This window comes from Odocoileus virginianus, chromosome 30 (genome assembly GCF_023699985.2).
Source record: "Odocoileus virginianus isolate 20LAN1187 ecotype Illinois chromosome 30, Ovbor_1.2, whole genome shotgun sequence".
In the NCBI taxonomy this organism is placed as follows: domain Eukaryota; kingdom Metazoa; phylum Chordata; class Mammalia; order Artiodactyla; family Cervidae; genus Odocoileus; species Odocoileus virginianus.
The window spans coordinates 14,134,691-14,156,855 of NC_069703.1; the positions used below are offsets into that span (position 1 = coordinate 14,134,691).

At 40.3% G+C, this 22,165-nt stretch overlaps 2 protein-coding genes across 11 annotated transcripts in view; both read left to right on the forward strand.

Moving 5' to 3' along the window:
- UNC80 (unc-80 homolog, NALCN channel complex subunit) overlaps window positions 1-4,672 on the forward strand; it is a 221,469-nt gene extending 216,797 nt beyond the window's left edge. The window contains 1 exon segment of the mRNA XM_070458587.1: window positions 761-4,672. Within this exon segment, the coding sequence (XP_070314688.1) occupies window positions 761-1,027 (267 nt within the window). The 3' untranslated portion in view covers window positions 1,028-4,672.
- Window positions 4,673-6,205: 1,533 nt separating this feature from the next.
- The window catches only part of RPE (ribulose-5-phosphate-3-epimerase), a 38,510-nt gene continuing 22,550 nt past the window's right edge, over window positions 6,206-22,165 (forward strand). The window contains exons 1-5 of one of the 10 annotated variants that reach the window (XM_070458595.1): window positions 6,253-6,518; window positions 7,183-7,202; window positions 16,153-16,232; window positions 21,036-21,175; window positions 21,548-21,682. In XM_070458595.1, the coding sequence (XP_070314696.1) occupies window positions 6,408-6,518; window positions 7,183-7,202; window positions 16,153-16,232; window positions 21,036-21,175; window positions 21,548-21,682 (486 nt within the window). In that variant the 5' untranslated portion in view covers window positions 6,253-6,407. Of the gene's footprint in view, window positions 6,530-7,182; window positions 7,214-16,152; window positions 16,233-21,035; window positions 21,176-21,547; window positions 21,683-22,165 lie in introns of all 10 variants that reach the window. The other 9 variants (XM_020891066.2, XM_020891087.2, XM_020891095.2 and 6 more) reach the window with 9 other exon arrangements.

The following is a 22,165-nucleotide window of genomic DNA, read 5'->3' on the forward strand; positions in this document are numbered from 1 at the left end:
AAAAATAAAGTAAATACGTAGATAAAATTTTACAAAATAAAATTACCATTGAAAACCAGTATACTGTACATGGCTGACAGTTCAATTCAAAAAAATAAAGTTACCAATTTAGATGAAACCTTTAAATACATACTTAGTCACTCAGTCATGTCCTACTCTTTGCAACCCCTCTGGACTGGCTGCCAGTTTCCTCTGTCCATGGGATTTCTCAGGCAAGAATTCTGGAATGGGTATCCATTGCCTCCTCCAGGGGAGCTTCCCAGCCCAGGGATCAAACTCATGTCTCTTGCGTCTCCTACAATGAAGGTGGATTCTTTACCATCTGAGCCTCCAAGGAAGCCCTTTAAATATAGAATCTTCTGAGAGGAACTTTTGTTTTGATCTTTTTTTGTTGCTGTTTAGATATTTTTCTTGTTTTAATCTCACGTTCTTCTCATGTGGTATTTAAAAAAAGCTAAGGGGCAGTATACTATATACATTTTTAAAGTCTTTAATGGTTAAAATCATTGTAATACCTTTATCTCATTTACCCTCACAGTCTACAAGGTGAGCAGGGCAAAAAATGAGGCTCATGCAACAGGTTGGAAAACTGAGACTTAGAAAGTTGAAAGGGCCTATATAAAATCTCGCATATACCAAAGGCTAAAAAACTAGGTCCAGCCTTGCGATTCCTTTCCAGTCACAGCTGGACAACAGTATTTTTTTATCGTCTTCCTGGTATCCATCCTACCTCTCACTGTTACGATCCTTTTGGTCATAGGGTGAGACCCCGCCACCTGAAGGAGGAGGAAGGAAGGAGGACACAGAAGTACCAGGTGCTACGGCACACAGCCCCCTCTCTACGCAGCTCTCAGACCCTGATGACTTCACGGGCCTTGAGACATCCATCCTCCTACAGCACGGAGACACTGTTCTTCATATCAGTGAGGAAAATGGCATGGAGAACCCCCTGCTGGCCAGCCAGTTCCCTTTTACTCCCACGGAGCGGGGGGAAACAGATGTAGACCTAGATGAGTCTCATGTTTAGTTCTGTACCTTTAAGTGTTGTAGGTGTAGACAAGATGTGGAAGGGATCAGTTTGCTGAAAGTTGAAAACGTTCACTTGGAATATATGAAAACACAGCACTTTACACCCAATGGGTAGCACAAATCCCAGCAGATTTTTCTGCCAATGTGCATATTGTTTCATGAACATCTTTAAAAAAGTAATGGCTAAGATGGTTTGGTTGTGTAAAGACCATGAAATCCAGGCAGGAATAAAGGGACAGAGCCATTTCACTGCACATTGTTTATGATTCAAGAAGCCTTGAGCAATTAAAAATGTATAATATTACAGAGCTGCTTACCTAGGAATATTAAGAAGTAATGTATTCTAAAAAACTAATGTAATTTTTTGAGGTTACATAATACATCTCATGCAAATGTTTATTTTTCTAATTTCAAAAACATTAAATCAGGTGACTATACAAGTAGCAATTTACATAAAAAATAATCAAGAGGAAAATATTAGTTTGGGGAAACTAAATATTAATAGCAAATAAGCTTGCAGCCATTTTTTTTTTGGATCAAAAATATACCCATTTAGAAGAGGAAAAAATACTATTTTTAGAACTGTGAACTTTTCAATTTATTTTTTAACTGCCATTTTCATTACATATTGTAAATCAAAATGCTAATGCCATCAGCTCATTCCATTTCATAATCAACACAGAGAATATTCTAGAAATTATCAGACATAATTCTAAATTAAGAAGACATAAATAGCCTATAATATGATAAAAATTAAATATAAATATAACAGCTAGAAAGAGATGGTATTCTTACTTCTAGCCCTGACGACATCAATGCCAACATTGGAAAATATCGGAAAATTTAATTATTTTCCCTTATAGTGTCCTGTGCCTGCCCTTAAGGGCATATTTTCAGATATTAAGATTAGTGTTATTGGAATTGGTTCAGTGAAATAGCTTTTCTCAATGTTAACAAATTTATATGATCCTTTAGATGTTAAGCTTATGAAGAAAAAATATAAAGTGTGCAATTTCTTTATAGACACAGTCAGCTTGTGTATTTTACTTTAACTTGAAGTTCAGTTACTTCAAGAAAAGAATAAAACTTAGGAGGCTCATGAGGCCATATTTAGTGTGTTATTAATCCTATAGTAGGACTTGGCATCTTACAGTTCAAGATTAAATTTCAAAACTTTAACAGTTTATATTAGAAAATTGATACATAACTTCTAAGCTTATAAAAGCTCATATACATACCTAAATTGGTATGGTGGTGGGGTTTGTGTATGTGTTTTCTAGCACTCAAGCTACAGTTTAGACTACAATTACATGGCAATGAATTTAGAACCCATTCTGTACACTTAAACTTTGACTATGGTTATGAAATGTATATATATATATATAAAGGAGACCTGTTAAACCCACCCAAATCACAAAGGAAAATTATTTTTCTCTTAGCATTGCTTATTAAAGAGGCATTGTTTTTTATTGTGATTTATATTTTCCAATATAATTTGGGGTTTTGGTCTCATTCACTAATAGAATGAAAGATATCTGTGAGTTAAAGAACAAAACTAAACATTTCAAATCTAAACATTCAGAAAACAGAGGTGGTAAATGACCTATGTTTTACAATATTTTCAGGACATTTATGCTTAATGCTGAGTTCTCAAATGCAGAAATACACATAAAGAAGTGGTTTTATGATTCTTGCTAAGCTGATATATTTCATCTGCTTAAAATTATGCTGCTCCCTTAGTGTTAGAGGCCTTATGTTTGGTAATTACAAATGTCTGGGCTATATGAGTCTCCTATATGTGCGTGTTTTGTTCCAGTTCCTTGATGCTTGACTCAAATTCTCTGTGTATAATTGTATCAAGTATTTAAAAAGTAAAAGGGTCGAAGAAGATTGTTAAATATCTGACCAGAATCCTATATACCTTTATATATATATTTAAAAAGTAATAGACTGTGTTGAACATGACTATGCTGACCTGTCTGCCTTTTAGCCTGATTCCTTCACTCTAGTGTTATGGAAGTCTGTTGGAAACTTTTCCAATAAGCTAAGTAATGTTGTACCTTGCAAAAAAGCCTCCACTCTGACAAACAGGGCCTTATAGAATAGGAATGTTTTCATACTGGGACTATGGAGATTTTACAGATGTATACATCTGTTCCATTTAAGGTGCCCTTAAATGTGTTGAATGTAATGTGTTAAATGTCTGTGTGTAATTGATAAAATACATGTATGTGCATAAGATTGTCACAAGATGTATTCTCAGGAATACTGTTCCCTGGAGTTTGAAGGAATAATTATTTAAAAAAAAAGTTGGAGAAGATTAGAAAAAGATCAAGATAAGTAACAATTTTTTATAATTCAAAATGTTATTGAGTATATGACTAAAAGTTAATTATTACATATGATAAATATAGTACTGGTAATACTAGATCATTTCTTAAGCTATGATACTTAATAATATTTATCTTGTTCAGAGGAAAGTGAAAACAGACACCTACTTCCCATGTATAAAAAAATTGGACTCAACCAAGGGATTGCTCTTCTGAAATTAACTTTTGAGAGACTTTGGAATGAGCATGTGTCCTCCACAACAGTGGGTGTAGATTTACTCAGATTCAATTAAAGCAGTTCAAATTCTGGATACACCATTTTATACAACAAAACATTTAACTTTCATTTTTCAGTATTTGCTGCTTTCTGTAATTCTTTTAGCTAAGTTTTACTTCTTTTTTCCAAAAATGAAACTGAGTTATTGAGTGCATTGGGACAAGGCACTTAGAACTATAGTGTCAAAAGGCATAAATGGGCACAACAATGCTGGGAGAAAAATCCGTAGAATTTGGGGGTCTGGTTTGGGCTTGTTGAATAGGCTGGAAGTGATGTGTTTACTATTCCAAGCCTCCAAGAGTACTCTGGGCAGAATACCAAGAGTACTTTCTTTAGTATTTGTCCCTTTAATCAATGAAAAACATTCTTGATTCTGCTGTCCAGCTCTGAGAGTATCTGAACAGGAACAGATTGTATGTTGGGACCAACAGGGAAGGAAAGGTCATAAATAGAATGACAGTCCAATATAAAATTAAATGCCCTCCTTCACGTTATGCAGAGACTTTGACAGTCTCTGTAATTTGCTGCTATCACACCGAGTTCTGCTGTTGCCCTGTCACCTCACACTTCCAAGTCCATGGCCTTATCTTGGCAGTGACTAGGAAGTCTCACTTCCTCATTTACTTCAATGGGTCCTAACTGCACCTCTTCAGAAACAAAGTTTGGTTTGACACTCAGGAGAATAAAAATAAGTTAGGGCAGAATGTATTTGGAAAAACTTAAGACAAATTTACTTATGTTGTTTTTGGATCATTTAGGATTACAGATCAACGTACCTCCATATTTTTCAAAAGTCACTGTGACTACAGGATGAAAATCCTTTATTAGCCATTTTACAGGTAAAAGCAAAAGATTGACTACACAGCTAATTTCCCTCAGATGACTATAAAGTTTGTTATGAATACTGAAATGACCAAAGAGCATGGAAAAAATGCATATGAATAAATATTGAAATGTTTATGAAAGATATTTATGAAAGATAAGATTTCTGTGTTTGAATATGCACATATAATAAAATAAATCTAAAAATATTTAAGATGCTTGATTGAGTTTCATTTCTCATTTTTCAACACATGGCTTTCCCGATGGCTCAGACGGTAAAGCGTCTGCCTACAATGCGGGAGACCCAGGTTCGATCCCTTGGTCAGGAAGATCCCCTGGAGAAGGAAATGGCAACCCACTCCAGGATTCTTGCCTGGAATCCCATGGACCGGAGGAGCCTGGTAGGCTACAGTCCGTGGGGTCGCAAAGAGTCGGACACGACTGAGCGACGTCACTTTCACTTTCAACACAGGAAATAGGTTAACTCATTCAGGAAAGTGTTCATTTTAGACCCTGAGGTGTGCTTTGTTTTGGATCCCTGGAGTTCATCTTGACATTCCTCCTCAACCCTCATAGTCTGGCCTGAAGTCACCTTTCAGTTCAATACCTCTAATTCCTCCCTTTTCCAAATGAACTCCATTCTACTCATGCTTTCCAATCCTAACTTTCAAAATTAAGGAGAATGCGCACACTGATAGAGACAAATACCCCAGTAGGACTTCTCTGCTCAAGTATGATCATTTGGAAGGACTGGTAGATTTCCCAAGAGGAATGTTAAGGGCCAGGTTATTCTCTGAATGTGGCCAGAATCACCATGGGATCCAAGTTTACCATCACAGTTCTGTCTTTTATACAAAGTGCCTTATCCTTAAACTCAAAGTAACGCTCTTACTAAACTTTTTTTTTTCCATGTGAATTTGTTACTGTAAAAACTTTGTTCCTCTCTTTGTGAGAATCAAGCCAAAAGACACAACCAAGCCAAAGATTCGAGAAGGAAGGATATATTACTTGGCAGCAATAAAGAACAGTGAGAATCTTTCCCAAAGTAGCCTCTCCCCAACAGGGAAAGTGGGTATTATGTTTTTCCTCTTTTGGTTTGGGGGGGAGGGGCGCTGTTAAGTTTTAAGCTAAGAGTACATGTGTATTCAGGAAGGGGCTTGGTGGGTGGACAGTCCCTGATTTAGTGATTAAAGACATCAGGGTCAGAAAAGGTCAACAGCGTCATTCCTTAGGTTCCAACTGATCTGGTGGTTGACGCTTCTGGCTAATCATTTTCATTGAAAAGAACTGGCTGAATTCACAACTGATACAGTATCTGCGGCTTCCCAGGTGGCTCAGTGGTAAAGAATCTGCCCGCCAAGCAGGAGACCTGGGTTCGATCCCTGGGTTGTGAAGATCCCCTTGAGAAGGGACCGGCTACCCACTCCAGTATTCTGGCCTGGAGAATTCCATGGACAGTCCATGGGGTCGCAAAGAATAGGACGCGACTGAGTGACTTTCACTTTCACTGTATCTTTAGGAATGTTACTTCTACCTATGCCTGATAACAGTGTTTGCCTCCGCATTCTTTGTTTCCCTTAAGATCATTAACTACTATACAAAAGAATCGGAAAAAGATGAAAGAACTTAACTAAAAAAGATTAAGAACCCCCTCAGAAGACTGGGAGCAGACATGCGTTTTAGATTTTGTTTTTTGGAAGCCTTGCTTTAAAAACTGAGGTCCGAGGAAGGAGGAAGGTGCCTCATTGCGAGGCCCCGCCCCTAAGCCTTAGGGTGGCAGTCCCTCCCTCTAGGGGAGGCGGGACTTCCCCCTCAGGGCAGCTACTTCCGGCGGAATCCGGAAAGATCTACGGAGAAGAGGCGGGACCAAAACTGCTCGGCCAATCTGGGCACGACCCCTTCATCGAGCCGGGCTCTAGTGCAGTAACTTGCTTTGGAGCATTAGCACCATGGCGTCTGGTTGCAAGATTGGCCCATCCATCCTCAACAGTGACCTGGCTAGTTTAGGGGCCGAGTGCCTCCGGATGCTGGACTCTGGGGCCGATTATCTGCACCTGGATGTAATGGACGGGTAACTCTCCGCGGGGTTCGGGCCTGGGTTGTCGCGTGGGGCGGGATAGGCTCCCCTTGACTGAGTACCTGTTAGGTGCACGGCGTCCCTGTGCCGCGAAGCCCCTCACTCTGAACGAGGTACTGAGGAAGGCGCCTGAGGTGGAAACCCAGGAGGCTCCGCTTGGAGGGGACCTGGGCTGCGACCGTGTCCCAGTCCTCATCTCCTCCCCTCCCCCTCACGTAACGTGTATTCTTCTAGCACTTAGCACCCGGAAGCGACCTTAAATCTCTAGGACCTGTCTCTCATTTTCAGTTGGAGAAACTGAGGCCCAAGGGGATAGGCATGACTTGCCCAAGCTCATATAGCTAGTTAGTGGCATTGCTGGGGAGACAGACTTGTATAACGATGACGAGCTTTGCACCTGGAGTGAGAACGCCCGAGTTCTGCCACTTGCTAGGTTACTTGGGACAAGCCATTTAACCTCGTTGAGCTTCAGTTTCATTCTGTGAAAAGTGGGAGTAATAACACTCTACCGCCCAGGCATCTTTGGAAGATGAAATGAGCTGATACAGGTAGTTTACAATGCCTGGCGCATGGTAAATTTTCTATAATTGATGATAATTGTTGTCTCATTGTTCGAATTTTGATTTTCCTATCTATTTTCTCTTCAGGCACCCTGCTCTTCAGGGAGGTCAGTTTTTTGTAAGTAATTTTTAAGCACTGTAGTTATAGCCCATAATCAATATTGTTTGAAATCAGATTGATGCTAGTTTCATAAGTTGGTTATAAAATGAGGAACAAAGCTAGAGAAAACAGTTAATACTCCCTCAGGGTTACATACATTGTGACAGAGTTGCAATTTGGCATTTGCCACACTGCACTGATAACTGCCTTAAGATCAAAACAGCCATTAACCATGGTTTGGGGTAGAAGAGTAAATTTATTGCAAATAGGTAAAATCTCTGTGTACCCTCATACAAATCTGCAAATTTGTGTTTTTTACAAAAATTACTAGTCATTTCCCTTTTCGGTGTCACTCATGAAAGATTCGTCTTCTTTGGTCTGGTTAGATCTTCTGTTTCTCTTTTCCATTTCATTCAGTTACTTCAACACTGTGTCCAACTGTTTAATGGCAAAATATTGACCTTCAAGTTCTCTTCTGTCAATGGGATTTCCCAGGCACGAACACTGGAGTGGATTGCCATTTCCTTCTCCAAAATATTACTTCTTCCAAAACCTAGATTTTTAGTTTGCTATCATATGTAATTCTACTTATGTACTTTGTTTTTTTGACACTCTTGCTTGAAAGCCCTGACCTTCCAAAAAGTACTGTTACTGGAGTATGTACTCACAGATGGGTAGCTACATTTTTGTGTCTGAGATATAGAATGAGACAAAATTCTGGGTCGCTTAGGAGTCTCAGGATAGAACAGACTTCCCAGGTGGCGCTAGTGGTGAAGAACTAGTGTCTGCTAATGCAGGAGACACAGGAGACATGGGTTCGATCCTTGGGTTGGAAAGATCCCCTGGAGGAGGAAATGGCAACCCACTCTAGTATTCTTGCCTAGAAAATCTCATGGTCAAAGGAGTCTGGCAGGCTGCGGTCCATAGGGTCACAAAGAGTTGGACACAACTGAAGTGACTTAGCACATATGAGTATAGTCTGAGCATGTTTAAGTGAATGAATGGAGAAAACAATTTGTCCCAGTTTACCAATCAGAATATCAATGATAACAATAAATACAGAGCTTATAAAGAACACTCGATTGTTTCTGTTCTAATACTTTTTTTTTAGAGATTTTTTCTTTTTACTTTATTTTTTTATTGAAGGATAATTGCTTTACAGAATTTTGTTTTCTGTTAACCTCAACATGAGTTGGCCATAGGTATATACATATCCCCTGTTCTAATACTTTTTGTGAATTATCTCATGCAGCCCCATGAGCTTGCTGCTGTTATCAGCACCAGAGTTGACAGTGCAAAGTCTAATATAAAGAGAGATTAAGTTCCCTTGTAGCTAGGAAATGGTGGAACCAGGATTGGAAGCAGGTAACAATTTGTTTTGTCTCAGAAACTGTCTTCTCTGGGTACTCGGCTTACAGAGAATGATTAAGATACTGTCTGTCTCTGAGAGACAGCTAATTTATATTTTTGTTATTTATTTCATATCTCCTGCTGCACGGTAAACTTCCTGGAAGCAGAGCTCACCTCTGTTCTCTGCAGGAAAAGCACTTTGGCAGGCTTCGTTATAATTGGTTGGATGAATGGCTTTATCATAATAGTGGTATCTTCTAAGAAATCTCTTGCCCCTCCCAGGCCTATGGCAGTCCTCTAGCTTGTTAAGTAAACGTATTTGTTTTTTATTGACTCCTTTCCCCTTTTACTGAGAAACATCTTGGTTTGAAAATAAGCAAATTTTGCATACACTATTTTAAAAACCTTCCCCTGTTAAGCATCATAACTTTGAGTTACTTTCATTCCCCTTTTGCAATAGGAAACCAGTTGGGAAGGTTCAGCCCATTCCCCAGTGTCCCATCAGAAGAGGCAGGACCTGGCTAAACTGCAGTGCCACTTAAGCCCAGGGTATGAAAGAGGGGCTGTGGACTCCCTCCACATTCTGCCTCCATCCTTTTCCTTGCCCCTTAAAAATCTCCCAACAGTACATCGAGCTTGATGCACTGGTTTTCTGGTCCTCTCTCTTTCCCTGAAGTCCCCACTGTGTCTTCTGATAAAACTGAAGGACTTTGAAAGTCAGGAGCAGGTTTTGGAAACACTGGTGGGTGGAGCACTAGTGTGGTTGGATATTTGAAGTAAAGGACAGGTGGATTTTTCTGGAAAAGAAAATTGGAGAGCATATAAACATAAATGTGTCTTGACAGGAAGTGACTGGAAATGTATTGGTCTTTAAGTATAGGAACAGAGCAAATAAGCAATTTCTAAATTAGTTGTTGTCTAGTTGCTAAGTTGTGTCCAGCTCTTTGTTACCCCATGAACTGAAGCATGCCAGGCTTCCCTGTTCTTCACTGTCTCCTAGAGTTTGGTCTTGTTGATTGAGTTGGTGATGCCATCCAACCATCTCATTCTCTGTCGCCCTGTTTTCCTCCTGTGTTGTCTTTCCCAGCATCAGGGTGTTTTCCTGTCAGTAGGCTCTTCTCATCAGATGACCAAAAGTATTGGAGCTTCAGCATCAGTGCTTCTAATGAATATTCAGGTTTGATTTCCTTTGGGATTGACTAGTTTGATCTTGTTGTCCAAGGGACTCTCAAGAGTCTTCTAAGCACCACAATTCAAAAGCATTAGTTCTTTGGTGCTAAGCCTTCTTTATGGTCCAACTCTCACATCCGTACATGAGTACTTGAAAACCATACCTTTGACTACATGGACCTTTTTCAGCAAAGTAATGTCTGCTTTTTAATATGCTGTCTAGGTTTGTCATAGCTTTCCTTCCAAGGAGCAGTAGTAGTGTTAGTCACTCAGTCATGTCCAACTCTTTGTGACCTACTGGACTATAGGCTGCCAGGCTCCTCTGTCCATGAAATTCTCCAGGCAAGAATACTGGAGTGGGTTGCCAGTCTCTTCTCTAGCGGATCTTCCCCACCCAGGGCTGTAACCCAGGTCTCCTGTGTTGCAGGCAGATTCTTTACCACTGCACCGCCTGGGAAGCCCTCCAAGGAGCAGGTGTCTTTTAATTTTTTAATTTCATGGCTGCAGTCACCATCTACAGTGAATGTGGAGCCCAGGAAAATAAAGTTTGTCTCTGTTTCCGCTTTTTCCCCTTATCTTTGCCGTGAAGTGATGAGGCCAGATGACATGATACTAGTTTTTAGAATGTTTTAAGCCAGCTTTTTCACTCTCCTCTTTCACCCTCATCAAGAGGCTTTTTAGGTCCTCTTCCCTTTCTGCCATCAAAGTGGTATCATCTGCATGTCTGAGGTTGTTAATATTTCTCCTGGCTGTCTTGATCCAGCTTTTGATTCATCCAGCTCACCATTTCGCATGATGTATTCTGCATATAAGTTAAATAAGTAGGGTGACAGTATATGGCCTTTTCATACTTCTTTCCCAATTTTGAACCAGTTCATTGTTCCACGTCTGGTCTAACTGTTGCTTCTTCACCTGCATACAGGTTTCTTAAGAGGTAGGTAAGATGGTCTGGTATTTCCATCTCTTTAAGAATTTTCCAGTTTGTTGTGATTCACACAGTCAAAGGCTTTAGCATAGTCAATGAAGCAGAAATAGATGTTTTTCTATGACCTAGCAGATGCTGGCAATTTGATCTCTGATTCCTCTGCCTTTTCTAAATCCATCATGTACATCTGGAAGCTCTCGGTTCACATATTGCTGAAGCCTAGCTTGAAGGATGCTGAGTATTACCTTGCTAGCATGTGAAATGAGTGCAATTGTGTGTTAGTTTGAGCATTCTTTGGAATTGCCTTTCTTTGGGATTGGAATGAAAACTGACCTTCTCCAGTCCTGTGTCTACTGCTGAGTTTTCCAAATTTGCTGGCATGCTGAGTGCAGCACTTTAACAGCATCATCTTTTACAATTTTAGATAGCTCAGCTGGAATTCCATCACCTCCACTAGTTTTTTTGTAGTAATGCTTCCTAAGGACCACTTCACACTCCAGGATGTCTGGCTCTAGGTGAATGACCCCACCATCATGGTTATCCTGGTGGTTAAGACCTCTTTTGTATAGTTCTTGTATGCATTCTTGCCCTCTCTTCTTAATCTCTTCTGCTTTTGTTAGGTCCTTAACCATTTCTGTCCTTTATCATGCTCATCCTTGCATGAAATATTCCTTTGATATCTCCAGTTTTCTTGAAGAAATCTCTGTTCTTTCCTATTTTGTTGTTTTCCTCTATTTTACATTGTTCATTTAAGAAGGCCTTCTTATTAATGGCTGAGTAATATTCCATGGTGTATATGTACCACAGCTTCCTCATCCATTCATCTGCTGATGGGCATCTAGGTTGCTTTCATGTCCTGGCTATTATAAACAGTGCTGCGATGAACATTGGGGTGCATGTGTCTCTTTCAGATCTGGTTTCCTCAGTGTGTATGCCCAGAAGTGGGATTGCTGGGTCATATGGACTCTGTGGGAGAAGGCGAGGGTGGGATGTTTAGAGAGAACAGCATCAAAACATGTATATTATCTAGGGTGAAACAGATCACCAGCCCAGGCTGGATGCATGAGACAAGTGCTCGGGCCTGGTGCACTGGGAAGACCCAGAGGAATCGGGTGGAGAGGGAGGTGGGAGGGGGGATCGGGATGGGGAACACATGTAAATCCATGGCTGATTCATGTCAATGTATGACAAAAACCACTACAATATTGTAAAGTAATTAGCCTCCAACTAATAAAAATAAATGAAAAAAAGAAAAAAAAAAGGCCTTCTTATCTCTGCTTTTCTTTGAAACTCTGCATTCAGTTGGGTATATCTTTCTGTTTTTTCCTTGCCTTTCACTTCTCAGCTGTTTGTAAAACCTCAGACAACCATTTTGCCTTCTTGCATTTCTTTTTCTTGGGAATGGTTTTGGTTACTTCCTCCTACACAGTGTTATGAACTTCTGTCCCTGGCTCTTCTGGTTATCCCTGGGATAACCCAGATGTTATCCCGTGAATTTATTCATTGCCTCCATTGCATCATCAATCATGAGTAGTTTGATTTAGGTCAAATCTGAATGGCCTAGTGGCTTTCTCTACTTTTTTCAATTTAAGCCTGAATGTTGCAGTAAGGAGCTCATGAGCTGAGCCACATTCAGTTCCAGGTCTTGACTTTGCTGACTCTGTAGAGCTTTTCCATCTTTGGCTGCAAAGAGTATAATCAGTCTGATTTTGGTACTGACCATCTGGTGATGTCCGTGTGTAGAGTCATCTGCTGTTGTTGGAAGAGGGTGTTTGCTATGACCAGTGTGTTCTCTCGACAGAGTGTCTCTGTTAGCCTTTTCCCTGCTTCATTTTGTCATTCATTTGTTCATTCCCTGCTTCATTAACAGGCAAGCCAAACTTGCCTGTTAATCCAGGTAACTCTTGTGCATTCCAATCGTCTGTGATGAAAAGGACATCTTTTATTTTGGTGTTAGTTCTAGAAGGTCTTGGAGGTTTTCATAGAACCATTCAACTTCAGTTTCTTTGACTTTAGTGGTTGGAGCATAGAGTTGGATTACTGTGATATTGAATAATTTGCCAGGATCATTCTTGTCGTTTTGAGATTGCACCCAAGTGCTGCATTTTGGACTCTTTTGTTGACTGTGAGGGCTACTCAATTTCTTTTAATGGATTCTTGCCCTCAGTAGTAGATACGATGGTCATCTGAATTAAATTCTCCCATTCCAGTCCATTTTAATTCACTAAGATGTCAGTGTTGACTCTTACATTTCCTGTTTGACCGTATCCAATTTACCTGGATTCATGGACCTAACATTCCAGGTTCCTGTGCTGTATTGTTCTTTACAGCTTTGGACTTTACTTTCCCCACCATATCCATCCACTGCTGCGCATCATTTCCACTTTGGCCCAGCCTCCTTGTCCTGTGTGGAGCTGTTTCTCCGCTCTGCTCCCGTAGCATATTGGACACCTACTGACCTGGGGGACTCATCTTTCAGTGTCATATCTTTGTGCCTTTTCATATACTGTTTACTCTCTAGGCAAGAATACTGGAGCAGTTTGCCCTTTCCTTCTCCAGTGGACCACATTTCATCACGTCCATCTTGGTGGCCCTGCACTGTGACTCAGCTTTATTGAGGTCACAAGCCCCTTCTCCATGACAAGGCTGTAATCCGTGAAGGGGTCCTAAGTTAGTTAGGACGATTTAAAAGCCAGGGAGATTTCACAGTAGTACTAGATTTCTGACTTTTGAAAAACTTGCAGAAATTTCCAGTACTGGGCGCACAGTCTCACAGGCCACCATTAGCCAGGCCAGATCTTCTTCGTTTGTCCCCTGTCTCCTTCTGCCCTATTTCAGTCCTCCATGCTATCTGCCAACCCAGCCACCCCCACCCCCAGCTGCTTGCTCTCTCTTAAGACTCTCCTCCCTTGGACTCTTTTTTCAGTTAGTTATTAATTGTCAGTGAAGGGGCAGACAGGCCTGGCAGGTAAGAGCCTGAACTTTGGAGCTAGGTTGACTGCCTCCTGCACTTACTGGTTGTGTGAGCTTGAGCCTCTTTCTCATCTATAAAAATACAGATAACAGTGGTACCTGTCTCACCGAATTGTTGGTGTGATTTTAATGAGTTAATATGTTCAGATTGTTTAGAATGGTGGTTGTCCTGTATAATTTTTTATTAACCCGCATCCTGCCTGCTTGTCATCTAAGCTCAGGACCTTGGCGCTGGCTGCTAAGTCTCTTCAGTCGTGTCTGCCTCTTTGTGACCCCATGGACTGTAGCCAGCCAGACTCCTCTGTCCATGGGATTCTCCAGGCAAGAATACTGGAGTGGGTTGCCGTGCCCTCCTCCAGGGGATCTTCCCGACCCATGGAGCAAACCTATGTCTCTTATGTCTCCTGCGTTGGCAGGCAGGTTCTTCACCCACTAGCTCCGCCAGGGAAGCCCCATGGTTTCTTCTCTTTGACAACACTTCCCACCCCACCACCACCCCGCTGCATCTTATCAGAAAAATTCCGTCAATTGCTATCCTTGTTTCCGTTTTTACTATTTACTGCCATTTACCAACCCTTCTTGCCTTGCTTCTTCGAATTTACTACTCAGTCGATTGTGCTAATACTGTATTGTTTCCTTAATTTTTCATTGCTTCTCTGATGGCTCAGCTGGTAAAGAATCCACCTGCAATGCGGGAGACCTGGGTTTGATCCCTGACTTGGGAAGATTCCCCTGGAGAAGGGAAAGGCTACTCACTCCTGTATTCTAGCCTGGAGAATTCCATGGACCATATAGAACATGGGGTTGCGAAAAGTCAGGCATGACTGAGCGACTTTGACTTTTTTCTTTTAAAACCTCACTTGATGAGGATTAAAGTTCAAACTGTGAGCCTGGCATTCTGTATCGTTTAATGTGACACAGTCTTGCCTCGTATTTTATTCATAGTAGCCAAGGTGGGCAGCACCATCTCCCTTTCTTTGAGCTTAACTTAGTTTTCTCTACCTTTGCTTCATTTCTTTCCCCATCTTTACACATTCCATTAATTCTGTAATTCCATGATCTGGGGCTTCCCTGGTGGCTCAGATGGTAAAGAATCTGCCTGTAACGTGGGAAACCTGGGTTTGATCCCTGGGTCGAAAAGGTCCCCTGGAGAAGGAAATGGCAACCCACTCCAGTATTTTTGCCTGAAGAATTCCATGGACATGAACCCCATGATCTATCCCTTTTTAAAAAAATGCTGTTCTACTTGCCTCTGGAACAATTACCTTATATTGCATACTTTAGCTTTTCTCTGTAGGCCTCATTCAGGGTAATGCCTACTACTTTAACAAAAGAAAGCCTAGATTTCAGTGGCTTAACGTTATAAAGTTTATTTTTCCTTCATGTAGTAGTTTGGTGTGAATGTCTTTCCATGCAGAAATTCAGGGACGTCAGAGTCCCCTTCCATCCCCTGTCTCTACCTTAGGGCCTCCTTCCTGGCAGAAGGGTAAAATGAGAACAGAACAGGAATGTATTCAACCTTCTGGGCACTGCAGTGACACACATCACTTGCGTTCACATTTCACGGCCCATTTGTGAGAACTAGCCACGTGCCCCCTGGTTTTAAAGGGAGTTGGGAAGTGTGGTCCTTGGCCAAGCTGCCTTCCTGCCAGCAACTATACTGTGGCAGTCAGTCATGAATTGTGGTGAGTCATTAGCCATCTCTTAGTATCAGTGAGATTGTAAACTTTTCTGTGGTGAGCAGAGAAACTCATATTTTTTAAAATAAAATACAGTACCCTGAAGCACCCAGCCTAAAGGTTGAAATGAGCTCGTGATACAGCGAGAGACCTGGAGTAGGATAATGGTTAACTATCTTGTGTCTGATATCAGAAAGCCTTAATTTGAATCGTGCCCCAACGAATTATTAACTGGGTGACTTGAGGAAGTTATCTATCCTGTGCTCCTTAAATGGAGATAATAACGGCATCTACTTCAGAGGGCTGTTGTGAAGATGAAATAAAATAAGGTACAATATCTGGTATGTTACAAACCTTCAGTCAGTGGTGGTTATTAATATACATTAGGTTTCTTTATTGATAATCTTTAAGGAAGCTTAAATAAACTTGTCATTTTGTGCCCTGTGATAGAGGTGGATTAGAGATAGCCACAGGTGACCTGTGATAGGCTTAAGATTTGAGAAACCCATATCAGAGTCTTGAACTTCCTAACTAGTATGTGACTTGGGCAAGTCATATAACTTTTGGGGCTTTGATTTTGTCATCCTTCATTTCTTCCTGTCAGGGATTTTGAATTACAGTGTTAAATTGGTAAATTATGTGACATTATGACTTACTGGAATATCAAGGAGTTACTGCTCTGTGAAACTGAAATTCTATGGGTATTTTTAGTGTTTAATACTGATACTGATGTTAAATATTAAATTGAAAAATATTACAGTCACAGATAATCTCCTCTTTGTCTATCAGGATACATTTTGAGAAAAATACAGAGACTGAATTGAAAACATTTTCAGAGTAAGATTTTGTTTGTCTTATAGGCATTTTGTTCCCAACATCACCTTTGGTCACCCTGTGGTAGAAAGCCTCCAAAAGCAGCTAGGCCAGGACCCTTTCTTTGGTAAGTGAGTGTTTATGCCACCTGAAGCTGAGTATCTTGCTCAAGTGAAGGGGAAGTAGCTGGTTGATTAATCAGCCTCCAGTTTCACAGCGCACGCTTTTCCCTTCTCCCTGTGCTGGGACTTCACTGGCCTCCTGTCAGAAGCCGAACTTGCCCGCCTCGGGGCCGAGGCACTTTGACTAGTCTCTTTGCCTAAAAAACTGTGTTCCCTTGGTCACTGCTACTTCATCTTTCCACCTCAGATCCTTTGTTGTTGTTTCTTCAGAGAGCCCTGTCTTAAATTAACCTTTTTACCTTGCTGATTTTCTTTGAATTTCTTAGAATTTCTTTGAATCTGTGATTGCTTTTATCAGACTCTAAACTCCTTAAGGGCAGGATTTCATTCACTTGGTTTGCTGTGCTTTTCCCAGAGCTTAGCGTAGACACACAGCTGAGGCTCAGTGTGATTGTTAAGTGAACTGAGGAATCAGTTGATTTATGGTCTAGACGAGAAGTTGATTCATGGAAATTGGAGCTTTCTACAGGTCTATGTATGCTGCACTTCAGTGTTGTAGGATAATGTGAATTAAGGTTTTTTTTAAGATCAGAGAGTGACCTAGAAGTTACTCCTGTGGAACGTAGATTCAGTCCACATATCCTTGTCACTGCTGCTGATGTTTTAAGCTAAGCTAGCAGAGCCTGTCTTGCCAGATCTCTGGTACACAGAAGGCATTTGGTTAGTTTTTATAAATAATGTGTGTTTTTGTAATTCATTATTTAATTTTAGTAAAACTTATATTTTTTTATTGACCTGTTGTGGACCAGTTTTATGAAGGGCTCCAGCTGTGCTGTTCAGTATGGTAGCCACCAGCGTCATGTAGCTACTAAGTCAGCTAAAATTAACAATTGTTTCTTAGTGGCATAAACTGCATTGCAAGTTCTCAGTAGCCACGTGTGAGTCCTGTCCCAGTGCAGCTGTGGAACACTGCTGACACTGCAGGAGGCTGTTTCAGCCTCTGTAGGCCTGTTCGACTTCGAAGGCACTGACTTTATCAATTCATGTGACATGAGGGAAACAGTGTTCCACCAACATGTTCACTGTTTTGAAATTTCCAAATAATGGAGTATAATCCTCTGATTACCTGAACTTTTTTTTTAATTAATGTTTTGGAAGCTGAATTTTCCAGGGTAAATTTATCCTTACAGCTATTGGAGTTGGATGAAATAGTGTCTTTGCCCTCTTGCGCGTTGTAGGATGGCCACAGAATCCTCCACTCTGGCTTTGTGTGGATTTAAAATATGTATATATGTGTCTTTTTCCCTTTTAGTTGATCTCCCAACTGCTACTTCTCACTGCTCTTTGACTCCCCTCCTGTCTGTGCCCCTTCTCTTACCAGCTCAGCTGCCACCCCCACCCCCCCCACAATCTTATTTTTCATTCCTATTTTTAGTTTGTCGTTTCCTGATAAACTTGCTAATCAATCTTACAAGAAGACAATCTCAAGTAAACATGAATGGATTTCATATGCTTTAGTGTTTGTGATCTTTGTTTTTTATATTATATGTTGTTTGTTTAATTCTTGGATACTGGTTGTTGGTTAATTGGTGCATTATATATCTTAGGAGTTAGATCCCAAGTTGTATGTATAACTGCTAAAGCTTTTAACAATTCAGTCCCAATATTGAGTAGAATTTACTGTGTTAAGAAGTAAAGTGGAAGCTCTAGTGGGGCAGTCGGTTAGTGCGGTACTTATATGGCAGTGCGAGCGAAGAAGTAAAGTGGTAGGGAAAAGTCATTTTTGCTTTTATCTAAATCATTGGTCTTCAGGTATGGTCTGAGGACCTGTGGGAATCCTTTTCGGATGGTTTGTGATGTCAAAACTATTTGTGGTTCGATTTTTAAATTATTTGTACTGATGGTGCAGAAGCAGTGGTGAATGAGTCTGCTGATGCCCTAGCCAGAAATAAGGCTGTTTTACTGAACAGGTAACACTGAACAGGTTACTACAGGTAGTCGTGATGTTCTTACACACCACGCATGCCTTCATAGTAAGTATCCTTGATGAGTTAGAACAGGTGATGGATTTAGTAAATCTTGATCCTTGAGCACACGTCTCTTTAGCATTTTGTGTGACGAAGTGGGAAGGTAGTATGTACAAAGCCCTGCTGTTGCCTCCCGGAGGATGATTGTTTCCTTGAGGAAAACCACTCATTTCATCGTCTCGAGCTGTAAACTGCCAGTGCTCGTTGTTTCACAAACACCGTTTCCATTAAAAGAATAACTGACAATGAACTGTGGTTATCAGGCTTAGGTATTTTCCTGATACTGTCTTTAAAATTAACTCAGTGGACCTGTCACTTCAAAGAAAGCAGCTCATCAGTTTTCGTTGCCACTGGCAAAAGTTAGAGTTTGTAAGTGAAAATTGGAATTTTGGAAAACTTATATTTGCTGCTTTGAGCTTGACAGCTTCCCAATGCTTACAGCTTTTTTGGTCATATCTGTAGTGACACATTGACACATGTGGGTTTTGGATAGTATATAAAGAAATGTGTCATTGTTTGGGAGATCTGTGTAACTCAGTGAACCAGTAGTACTTAAAAGAGCCATTCAAAATACAGACTAATGAGTTTCAGCATTAACAACGTGTGGAAGGGTCACTGGCAGGGTTTACAGATCCCACGTTGCCAATGATCTTTCATACTGCTTATTGAGTTTTGGGGTATAAATGATACAATATCCAAACTTGAGTGAAAAGGCTATGTGTATAGGGACGCCTCCTTTTCTGTGCCTTTTTTTCCCCTACTATAAAACAACAGATTGAATGCAGAGCGGATGTGAGAATACAGATGTATTCTCTTAAGCCAGGCAAAATGTACGTACGTACTCGCAAAATGTAAAATAATGCGACTCTTACCTTAACATGTAATGAATTTATATTTATTATCATTATTTTTTAATGACTGACTAAGTAGACACTAAGGCTTCCCTCATGTTTCACATGGTAAAGAATCTGTCTGCAATGCGGGAGCCCAGCTTTGATCCCTGACTCAGGGAAGATCGTCTGGAGAAGGACATGGCAACCCACTCCAGTATTCTTGCCTGGAGAATCCCATGGACTGAAAAGCCTGACAGACTACGGTCCATGGAGTCACAGTCAGACACAACTGAAGTGACTTAGCGCACACGAGTAGACACTAAAAGGTTTTTTTAGTTTGCCTTTCTAATACATTAAATATTGATAAATACAACCCACATCATCAGTATTGGGGTGGGGGAGTCTTCAGGAATTTTTAAGAGTGCAAAAGGAGTCTGACAATAGAACATTTGAGAAATGTGTTGTAATTACAGGCAGAGTTGCTGAGCCATTGATCCCCCGAACACCAGAGATTGGCCAGTGATGGTTGCTGGTGGTGACTGCACGCTGGAAATTGAATAGGGATGACTTAGCTGTCTAGGCTGGTGACTCAGGAATGAGTAAACTTGATCTTGTAAACCAGATTGAATTTTTCTTGTTTATGATATGAAGGGAAAAACACCAAATTGAGTTTATCTTCTAAAAACAAAGTTTTGCCTATTAAAATATGTTCTATTTTTGTTACTTTTATTAGTTTAGAAATATAAATGTTAGTCTTGACTTCATTAATCAGGCTCTATACTCTGTTTTCCTGATGTTTTTCAAAGCCTTGTTGCATTTTATAAATCTTTGCTACTGAGTTCGGGAATATTAGATTTTATTTTTTCTTTAACGTAGCTTTGCTGGATCAGAAATGTGGTCTCTTACAAAATAAAAAACTCAAAACTCTCCTCATTTCTAACTGTCTGGCACAGGAGTGTTCACTGTTCTCTTCTTTCCTGCATCATTTCTTATTTTCACTTCTTTTAAGCTGCCCTCTCTTTCCTGTGAAATGCTATTAATATTATGTTTTAAGTTGAGATGTTTAAGATGGCCACACTCATTTCTTCCCAAACATTTTCATATGATTTGAGCTTTAGATTTAAGGACATTTGGCAGGCTGCTTCTGGTTGACATGTTCTTTCCTCTGAGTCTGTTCCTCCTTTTGCAGTGGTCTAACTCTTAGTTGGTGACACTTCCGTCCTAGCTCCTTGGGCCCACATTCTTGCACCATCTGACCCTTGCCTCACTCTGCACATCTGAGCCACAGCAGCTCCTGTTGGCCCTGCCATTAGAAAATATCCGGAATCCCCACCACTGCTCACCATCTGCAGTCACTAGTTTTATTGCCTTGATCTTCAATTTTAGTATATGTGCTGCTGAAGTGAGCACTTGCCTTGATCTTCAAAGTCAGCTCTAAGTACTGCAGTATTTGTTCTGTGTCATTCAAAATAAAACCTGATGGTCTGCAGAGTTCTGTAGTTTTATCCAGTGTTTCTCTGACCTCATCCTCTTTCCCTAGTGCCCCCCACCCCGACTCCATCAACACTGGCTTTATTTACTACCAACTTTATTTGTATTCACTCCTTTATTTGTCTCCCTCACTAAGAATGTAATCTTAAGTTTTTTACAACGGTATTTCCTGAACCTGAACTTAGGTTTCCTGATTTCTAGTTACTACTTCTCATAAATAGTGCTGTAGGCTTTTTGTGGAAAAATGTTGGATTTTTTTTGATAAGTGTGTTTAACCAAAACCTTATCTTAAGGATGCAGGGAAGCTATCTGTGCCGAAGTATAACTTCTATTTAACAATTATCATGATGCCAGAAGAGTCCATATCTGAAATAGCAAAAACTACAGATTGACTTCAATAATATGAGCAGCTATTTTCCTTTTAGTAATACTTAGGGGATATGTCTTTTCTTTCCAGACATGCACATGATGGTGTCCAGGCCGGAACAGTGGGTAAAACCAATGGCTGTAGCAGGAGCCAATCAATATACCTTTCATCTCGAGGCTACTGACAACCCAGGAGCTTTGATCAAAGACATTCGGGAGAATGGAATGAAGGTAAGAGCTTAGCAGTGAGAGTAATGTTTTATACTATTCATTCTCAGAGTTGGGAAGGTTTGGTGGAAGGCCCAGAATGATAGGTGAAGACCAGACATAGGCAGCTGTTCTTCAGCTTTGAAGCTAGACTTTAAGTATAAGGTGTTTGTCAGATAAAACTAATACATTGTACTAATGTTTTCTAGAAATTGCTACCTTTTAGAAATATTTACTTGTGATATCCATTTTGACTTAAAAAAAAAGATTACAGCTGAACAATTTATGTACCTATTCCATTCTTTAAGAATAGAGCTTCCTACTGGGCCTGATAAGCCACAATAATGTAATATGGAAATAGTTACTGATGTGATGTAGCAAATTTGTTTGTTACAGGTTGGCCTTGCTATCAAACCAGGAACTTCAGTTGAGTATTTGGCACCATGGGCTAATCAAATAGATATGGCCTTGGTTATGACAGTGGAACCTGGGTTTGGAGGGCAGAAATTCATGGAAGATATGATGCCAAAGGTAAAAAGAAGTATTTGGTTCTGCAGTAAGGTTTTTTATTGTGTATATTCATTCAGTAAGCATGTATTGGGCTACTTGTATGTTTGTGCCTTGCTCTGAAGGTGGGGAGATGGGGTGCCTACATATCATTGGAATATGGGATGAGAGATGGCCGAAAAGATTTAGGTTTGGAGATCAGAAGAGATACCACATGTTAGTGTTTTTGTTTCCAAAACCATTGGAAACTGTTCTATAACCTAAGATATCTCTCTTGGGAATTTTTGTTGGCTGTTGAGGGTTTTATCTTTGCCTTGTTTCTGTGAACTATATTTTCTGCAAAGCCATGACAAATTCAATGCCATTTGCCAAACAGAACAAAGCTTGCTTTTATAAAAGTTTGTTTCAGTATATTAAGATAGTTTTCCCTAGTCATAACTTCTATTGATGTGTCTGGTGTGTTTTCCCTCTACCTGTCCACTTAGGAGTCATTTATTTCCTTGTGTA